General features: G+C 28.2%; 1 protein-coding gene and 1 long non-coding RNA gene across 2 annotated transcripts in view; one reads left to right on the top strand and one right to left on the bottom strand.

Annotated features, from left to right (window-relative positions):
* The window catches only part of LOC117177705, a 114,289-nt gene that overhangs the window by 18,646 nt on the left and 85,720 nt on the right, over positions 1–9,923 (bottom strand). The gene's annotated exons all lie outside the window — the stretch shown is intronic.
* The window catches only part of LOC117177704 (lachesin-like), a 180,845-nt gene that overhangs the window by 97,330 nt on the left and 73,592 nt on the right, over positions 1–9,923 (top strand). The window contains exon 2 of the mRNA XM_033368578.1: positions 1,310–1,461. Within this exon, the coding sequence (XP_033224469.1) occupies positions 1,310–1,461 (152 nt within the window). The remainder of the gene's footprint in view (positions 1–1,309; positions 1,462–9,923) is intronic.

Genomic DNA, 9,923 nt, shown 5'->3' with positions numbered 1-9,923 from the left:
ATTGAATGAGTCCGGATTTACTGCTTCCGAGAATTCGCACCAGCAGCGTATAGGCACATGCAGTCTTCGGGTTCGCCCGCGCATATATTGCGTGGTATTCGGAAACGAATCCCAGATACCAGTGGTAATATTAATATATTTGATTAAAACAACTTGGAACCTCTATTATGTCATTAAGATATCATTAGTACTATTACTTTGTAACCATGAATAAGTAACCGTTTGTTTACCCATCATTAGTAAAAATTACGACAGAAATGATTATTAATTCAGATTTGGGGAGCAGTATCATTCTCAATAACACGGATTTCAATTAATTAAGCGTATTGAGTTTGCATGATGAAGTTTAATATCGGAGAAATCGTTAAAAGATTCATTAATTATATTTGGCATTAGGCGCTGAACAGCGATACAAATTACAAGAATGCCTCCCACAAAATCGATTTTTGTTATGTACATGTGGTAATCAGAGCCGCAACCCTGAAAGCTATAAAGGCGTTGATATGACAAATTATACGAACAGTGTATAGAAACTCGGAAGTTCTTCTCTTTTATTCGCTTGTAAGTTCATATGCATTGACAAAAATGAATGCATTTTTCAACAGGAATCGATCTGATATCTTCTTTTATATAGGCATATAGACGTAAATGCGACGGACTCGTATCCAATAGATTGACTAAAAAAGTCATATTTAGCACAGTCACATTAAAAAATTTTTTACTACGTGTTATGAAAAATTATATTTCTGTGGTTCACATCGAATTTTTATTAAATATAAAAATCTTCTAATTAAGTATTTAAGTGCATAAATTTATTTGTTTGCACATGAGATTTTATTCGCAATTTCAGTGCTTATTTAGACTACCCGTGTTAGAACTATATACTTTCTGAAATAAATAGTTTCTTTGCCTCGAGAAGAATGATATTATGCTAATTAATTTTTTTTCATTTTCGATGCAATTCGCATTCGTACAACTTAAAATGTTCTGTTTTGGTATATTCAAGTTCAAAATGTCACAATAAAAAATGATATGTTTGACATTGAAAAATTTTTAATTATAAACGTTTCAAATTTTAATTTGAAGTTTTCTCTGTTAAATCTTTAACGGTACTCAAATTAATTTTTAAAAAGCCTTGATCGTTTAATAAAAGTATTGTATACGAACCAGAAAAATATAACTTGAAAAATACAATAATTTAATATAGTAAGTTGTAATTTCTACTTCAAATATATACCGATTACAATAAAATTGGCTTAAAGGAAAAGCTCTCGATTTATTTCTACGTATATTTTTATTTATTTTTCAGGAGTTTGCACGAGATCACATTCGCTTGTAAAAAGAATGACAGGACTCTACACAGGTCCTTATTTCGACACAAGTAGTCCAACAAATATAACAGCCCAATTAGGCACTCGTGCCTTTCTACCTTGTAAAGTTCGTCAGCTCGGCAACAAATCCGTAAGTTAAAATTTCTCTTATTGAATATAAATAAATCAATTTACATTAATCATGCTTTTAGTCTGAAATATGCATATTATCCACTGTATACGAAAATTCCACTGAATTTTTTGTTGGCATTTCTTGATATGGCATCGATTTAAATGTTCATATACACTGAGAAGAATTTTGGTTTGAATCAAACAAATTACTTCTTTAATATGGGGTCACACAAATGTTTGTTTGATTCAAATAAATGTTTGGCTTGTTTAAATAAGTATATTGTTTAAAATAAGCATAGTTATTGTTTACATTAAATATATATATATATATATTTTTTAAATTAATTAAAGTTTTTGTTCAAGTGACTTTAATCTTTTTTTTTACACTTAATCTCAAAATTGAGCATTCTTTATAAAAATAATGTATGATCTCGATAATATATTTATTGTTAATCATAAATATCATTGTATATGTAAAAGCAGAAACATTTATTCAACCCGAATGCTGACTTCTGGTCAATTTTGAACTCTGTGCTTCTCATTTCTATATTGAACAATCATAAATTAGAATAATGAAAAATGAACTAGAGTTAGACATTTGAATTGAATGTATAGAGGAGAGTACCCAAATATGAGACACCAACTCTGTTTGGCTTGATTGTCGGAATTGATTGATTGTCGCAGTTCAAATAAAAAATTGTATTAAACAATTTTTTTATGCTGAAAATACAAATAATGTAAAAAGAGCTTTTTCCAAACTCGTTAAACTATTCTCATAATATGAGATACCCCAGGAAATATCTAATAAAATGCAAAATAAAGTATTATTTTTAATGAAAAACTTTGTTCTACGTTTCCTAAGTATAAATTTACTGCTATTTAGATATATTTAGTTTTTGCAGTAGCCACAAACATTTTGTAACCAACTTCCCCCGCACAGCCACAGTGTCATAAAAACCACAGGTATCTCATATTATGACAACCACACCGTGCAACTATGCGCTTACTATGCCTAACTTGTACAATGAAAAACTTCAACACTATCGATATTTTCCTACTTAGTTATTCAATCCCCATAACTCCAGGCAAACTTTACTGATAAATACATATTTAATGGATAATAAATAAGGTTTAAAGAATTCCCTTCCAAGAACTCGACCACAATCGTTTTCACAAAAAGTTCGCCTATAATCTTTAGAAGCCCAATGAAAAATGGACTATACCACGAAATTACTCTTTCTTCGAGGTCTACAAGTTAGTGCTACAACCAAAAGAGTCGGTCTCTTAGTTTAGCTGATACCCCGCTATCTCATATTACGAGAATATCCCATATTCCCGTGTAGAAATTCAAATGGGGAACTAGTCTGGTTCCAGACCATTCGACCCCACTTAAAGTCGGGGGCTAGTCGGGTCATCTGAGTAGCCCCCGACCAGTAGCGTCACGGTAGATTAGTCGGGGGCTAATCAGGTGATCCGACTTATCCTAGTTGGGGCCTGATCGGGTACTAGTAGGGGTCATATGATAATACATCCGCGTGGAATATTTACCAAACTCCCCAAAATTTGTGGAACGTCGCGCCCTTGCGGATTTTGTTTAAACCTACCAGTCCAGAACCGCAAGAGTCAATTGAAGCTGGTAGCGAAATCTGAACTGTACCGTCCTTAATAGTTTACTACTAGGATACTGCTCTTCACTGATTAATCAAAAACGTTTTCTCTTTCCAATTTCAACTACATGAAGGATTAGACTTTATTTACATATGGCAAACCCTTCAGATCAATTTAAAAATAAGCATCTGTACAAATTTAGAGTCTTATGACTTTCGGCAGACTTTTCACTTACATCTATATGTATTTTTTCCAATATGGATTTTTTTTATTCCATACAAAGGTATTTATAAATGTTCCTAGAAATTAGCAATTTTCTAAAAAATACTACAAAAAATAAGATTATGTCAAAATTATTAACTTAAGAATTATTTATTAAGTATATTTGAGATGAATTTAACATTAATAATTTGTTTCTCCAAAAAACGTTGTAAAATTATTGTTAAATATATTCTTAGTGTTTCAGAATAAATAAATCATTACGCTCTTTTAGATATTACCTCATTTGATAAAACCTCGCCGAAAACTCAAACATAAGAATAACTCGACCAGAGCACCACTAGCTCCCGACCAGAGCCTGAAGATTGTCCGCACGGAAATTAGTGCACAAAAAGGCCCGACTAGCCCTTGACCAACCACCGACCAGGCCCCGACTGAAATATTGACAACAAAAAGCCCAACTAGTCCCCGATTAGTCACCGACTGGGTACTTCGTCAAAATTAATAACCCGACTAGCCCCCGATTAGTGCCCGACTTGTAATAGGGCCAAATGGGGTTATTTCCACACGGGTATTAAACCTTCTTGTGCAATTTTGTTGCACAATTTTTTTAAAGTTTACGTTGGTTTACAAAATGTGCCATCAAATTTGCGTACGTTTAATAGATATTGAGGAATTTTGAAACAATTTGAAAATAAATAAAATTTGTGAAGATTTTTTTTGTTTAATTTTGTAAGGTTTTACGGAAATGAAAAAAAAATGTTTTAGGTTCTTAGCAATAATTAAAGTAAATTTTTTATTGCCAAAAATTACTTTTCGGAGATTATTTTAAAACATTTCAAGACATTGAAAAAGATTTCAAAAATGATCAAAATATCTAAAAAAGTTTAAATGCATTTTTTTAATTTGCAGAATTTAAAAAAATCAGTAAAAATTTGAATAATTTTTAAAGATTAGAAGATTAGAAGGTCTGACAAGATTCAAAAAAAGAAATATTTTTCTAAAATTTGTGTGAAAAGTTTTAATGATTTTTTATTTTGAAAAATGAACTTCAAAAGAAAATTAAAGAAGACTTTTAAACACAATAAATGATTTCCTAATTGTCAAAAAAGAGTTGTGAAGGTTTAAAAAGCAAAATGTTTCAATCCACTATGATTAAAAAGTTTTAAAAAATGTAAATAATCGTCTAAATTCAAGAGATATTTAGTAGAAGTAATGAAATTCAAAATTAATTTAAACTTTAGAAGAGTTTCAGAACGTAGGATAGACTTATTTAAAAACAGAACAATCTAAAAATTCTTGTAGAAGAAAAAAAACATACCCCTGGAAACTGTGTACAATTGTCAATCTGTAAAAATAAAATTCTAATTATTTTTTAAAAATTACTTTCAGCGCATTTCTTCTCAGTTTGAATCCCCGCTTTGAAAGGCAAGAGATCCAATTATTTTCAATAGAAATAAGTAATGAAATAAATTTTCAAAAATTCAAAAAGAAGATACATCCCTGTATGCTTAAAGATATGATTTGTTTACTTAGAATAAGTTCTATGCAGTTTAAAAGAAAATTTATTTTAAGTGCATGTAAAATTAGTTAAATTGTTTCTAAAAATTGGAAATATTTTTAAATTGTAGTATTAAAATGCTCTATATTACTCTATATTGCAAGAAAGCGCAACATGATAATGTACAATCAGGTCCCGGAGCTTTGTAAGATATTATAATGCACTAATATCACAGACAAAAATGAAGTTAAATTTTGTTGCTGTCGTCTGCTACGGCGTCTTTAGCAGCAATGGAAAAAAGGCAGAGTATGAGTCAGTTCCAGCTATAAATCAGGACTCTAGATTTAAAACAATCACAGAGAAAATTAAAAAATTACTGCAGGTAAGACCTGCAACAAATGTAACCTGCGCAAAATGTAACTGACGGATGGGAATCCCCATTTCTTACGTTATAGATTGCACAATTATGCGGTATATAATGTAATAACTTGCAATGTACGATATCACGATTTTGCGCTATTATAATGCGATAATTACGATATATAGCGCAGGAATTACGATATACATTATAATTTGTACGATATAGTTTTCTCAGTGTATATGTAAAACAAATAAATTCTAATAAATGTCGGTAAACGAAGGACTTTCATACTTTTCGTTTGTGAAAAAGATATTCCTCAATTCTCAAATGTGAATAGTGAGGGAACTGACGTCAATTAAACATTCATAATTAATGAAAGATTTTCATTTTTCCCGTAAGTACAATAGACTTATCAATTGATAAAAATGTTGTGAAAATTTTTCTTTGAAGGTGGTGTGGAAATGAGTTTTATCAAAGAATGTGTGCGATTTTCTAACAGACAACTGTATGAATTTCTGATTTTTCTTATTTTTATTTTTTAAGCGCATATTAATCTACTTCATGTTTAGGGCAAAATCATGTGCTGAAAAACGATAAAAGAAATATAGATTTCTGAAACTGGCTCATAAGATTACAGCCAAATGTGTACAACCGTTTGTTAACATTTTTTGAATTTTTTTGTATAATTTGAAAGGCGATTCTACATAGTATTTTACTAACTAATGGAGATATATTTATAATTTTATTTCTGAAATCTATTCCCTGAGCAACATGTTAAAACAAAACTTAGGAATATTTATAAAATTATGATAATTTTTTATTTTTAAAATTAATGTGTACAGAGTATAGTTTTTATATGAAATTTCACAACGGTTTTTTGAACCATATTCGACCCCAGGGCAGAATCAAGGAAAATATTCTAAACGTATGTTCCTTAGTTCACGAGATATTTCCCGAGATATTTCTTCATAAAATAAATTTTGTTAAATTAATTTTACAATCATTCATAATCAAAATTATTTTACAATGGAAATCTAATTGTAAACGCTAAATTTGGTAATATTGAGGTAAGTATCATAAGACATTAAAGGTTTTGGAAAGTTTTCATATATTAAAAATATTTAAAGTTGAAAATTTAACAATTTTATTTAAATTTTTTTAAAATTATTTTTGCAGTTGAAAATGCATGCTTTTCTAATAGAAAATTATTATTCTTGTTTGAAAATATATTTTTTGGTTCATCATTTAAAATTTTTCTTGAAAATTCGCTTTTTTTAGTTAAAAAATAATTTTCACATACTGAAAATTTAACTGTATCATTTTTAGTCCAAAATTAGTTTTATATGAAATTTTAACAATTTTGTTGAAAATATGTTGTTTCATTTATGCTTGAAAATTGACCTATCTCAGTTAAAAATTAATCTTTTTTGGAAGAAAATTATTTTTCTTATTAGAAATTCATCTATTTTAATTAAAAATTAATTTCTTTGGTTGAAAATGCATTTTTTGATCAAACTTCTTTTCTTTTGGTATAAAATGGTTGACAGTGAAACCATGCAAAATTCTTAACTAATTTTTACAAGTTTTAGTTATTTTTGAATCGTTTCAAAAATTCTAAATATGTCCTAAACTTACTCGCATTGGAAAGCACATTTTTCTAACCAACATAAACTTTAAACAAAATTGTGCAACCAAATTGCGCCAGAAGGCTATATAAGAATTAAGTTCTTATTTTTTTCTAAAATTATATATAACATGGTAAAATTTCAAAAATTTTCCACGCACTCTTTTACACCCCTTTTAAAATTTTTGCAAAATAATAATAAAAACTTTTTTTCAATTTTCTTTCAAAATTCATTCCATTCCATTGTTGATAAAAAATGTTGTTTTTTTTATTTGAAAATCCAACCATATGTTTAAAAATTTAACTATTCTGTTGTAAATTCGATTTTTTTAATTCAAAATATTTTTCAGTTGAAAATTCATTTTTTTACATCGAAAATGAAATTATTTTTCAGAAAATTAAATTTTTGATCTGAAAATGTAACGATTTTATTTTTGGTTAAATAGTTATTTTCTGGTTTTACTATTTATTTTTAAATTGAAAATTTAACGATTTTGTTAAAGTTTTTTTAAATAATTTTTTTAGTTGTAAATTCACCTTTTTTTAATAGGAAATAATTGTGTAAATATTGATTTTTTGATTGATAATTCAACTGTTTTGTTGAAAATCCGATTTTTTTAGTTGAAAAAATATTTTCTTATAATGAAAATTGACGATTCATAGTTAAAAATTAATCTCATTTGGCAGAAATGTATTTTTCTTGTTTAAAAATTCATCCATTTTAATTAAAAATTCATTTCTTTGGTTGAAAATGCATGTTTTGACCAAACTCCGTTTCTTTTCGTATAAAATGGTTGAAAGTTCATGTAGTTTTTTGAAAATCAAACTAATTTGATGAAAATGTTTTGGTTGTAAGTTAATTTTTTAAAATGATAACGTAACCGTTTTTCGTTGAAAATTTATCTATTTTGTTAAAAATTCGTTTTTTTGTTTATTTAAAATTGATTTATATAATTTTTATTTTATGTTTTCTGTAGAAAATTATTGGTTTGAAAATTAAATTATTTGTTTGCAAATTCGATTTTATGCTTGAAAATTTAAATATTTTTTTGAAACTTTGATTTTTTGGTTTTGATAATTGTTGTTAACTGAAAATGTGACTATTCAATTTTTCCTTAAAACATTATTTTTCAGTTGAAATTCTACTATGTGGTTGAAAATTCATGTATTTTATTGCAATTTAGTATTTTTTGGAAGAAGTCTTTTTGTACGTAAATTCGTTTCTTTGGTTGAAAATTTCTTTGGTTGAAAATTGGACTATTTTGTTGTAGATTTGATTATTTTTTTATTAAAAATTATTTATTTAGTGCAAATTTAATTGTTCCATTTTTTATTAAAAGTAAATCTTTTTATTAAAAATTAATTTATTTTCTTGAAAATTCCGTTTTTTATATGAAAATTTAACAAGTCCATTATTGGTTTTAATTACAGTTTATTTACAGTTTAAAATTCGTTTCTAAAGATGAAAATTGAACAATATTGTTGACATTTATTTTCTTGAAAAATTATCTTTTTAATTATAAATTTATCTTCTTCTTTAGCTCGCACAGGCCTACACAAGTTAACTGCGCGTGCGCGCGAAAAGCAACTTATCAGTGTTAGTTTTCGCACCGTATAGTGTCGATTGTATGTTTATACCACTCTAACCTGAAAATCTCAACTTTGAGAAGATTTTTTCGCCTTTCGTGGTATTAAATACTATTCGATATTTGTGTGAGAGGTGATTTTTAGCAAAAAGACTTTTCTCACTCGCTTCGCTAGTGCGGAAAACGTCTCATTCGTTAAATACTCATCTCTCACACACGTATCGAAATGTACTATTTTCGCTCCGGCTTAGTGTTTGATTTCACACTTTCCAGTGACACTTTAAGTTTAGATTAAGACTTTCACATCTTCTCGGTGTAATTCGTTAGCATTTTCAACACTGGGAAGTTGAGAGTTCGTAAATTTACCAACGAATTTTTCCTAACAGTGTAAATTAAATAAACCCTTTTTTGATTGAAGCAGAAAATTTATTTGATTCAATTATATGAATTCAAATAAAATTTTTTGTTTGATTCAAACAAACATTTTTCTGAGTGTACACTGAGAAACTTTGTACTAGAAAAATTACTAAATTAGGTTACAATCGAGGGACCAAGACGATAATTCGTATATTTTAATACAATAATCGTAATCTATGTTATTTTTATATGCAATTTTCCTATTGATAATACAAAGTCTTAGTATTTTTTATAGTAAAATCCTAGATAGGATAAATTAGTAGAGGCATAATTAAATTATATAAAAAGAGTAGAAGTAATAAGTACCTAAAATAACATAAGACTAAATTTGTGAACGATGGAATTTAGAAAGATCCCTGGATCGGCAAAAATGAATATACTTGACCATTTTCCATATATCGGGAATATCGTATAGCCAAACCACTAATTAGTATGGCTATAATAGGGATATTAAGAATAGGTGTCTGAAGGAATTATCTGAAGAGCGCCGGTGCATTATGGGAGCAGCGCAATAAAATGGCGACAGCCTAATCCGGAGCAATGACAGTTCAGATTTACTTTGGACAATTTAACGCTTTTTACCACTTAAAATGTGCGCGAATGTTAATAGTAAATAGACTTTCTTATGCGGCAATAATAATTTACATTTGTTTCGATTGTAGGTGATAACAATAATGAAATATCTAGAAACGCGATAAAAACAACAAACTTGACCTACAAATGTATTACACGGATTTCAGGGAAATTCATTTTCGCAATACCAGACGAAAGATTGGCTAATGTAAGTAAATATATTTTTATAAGAACTAAATTTTTTTCTAATTTGAAGGTAATACAATTACACATAATCTGTCGAAAATAATAAACTCTCGAACTTAGCAATTTTGTCCAAATTACTGATTTACGAGAACAATTTACAGAAAGTAACTAAATGTTTAACTCTTCTAACTAAACATTTTAACTAATCTAAACAGACACTTTCTTTGAGTTTAAAATATTCTCGATTCGCTTGTTCGCCTCAAGACATTTTTTCCGTGCGGAAGATCGTTGTCGAATATTAGTAAGTGACTTACAAGGAAACTATCCCAGGTGTCCCTCACCGATTTTGATGAAACTGCAATATGTTGTAATACATCGAAAAATAAGAGACACGTATTTTTTTTTA

The sequence above is a fragment of the Belonocnema kinseyi genome, chromosome 8 (assembly GCF_010883055.1).
Source record: "Belonocnema kinseyi isolate 2016_QV_RU_SX_M_011 chromosome 8, B_treatae_v1, whole genome shotgun sequence".
NCBI lineage: Eukaryota > Metazoa > Arthropoda > Insecta > Hymenoptera > Cynipidae > Belonocnema > Belonocnema kinseyi.
This window is presented reverse-complemented; position numbering and strand designations above follow the sequence as displayed.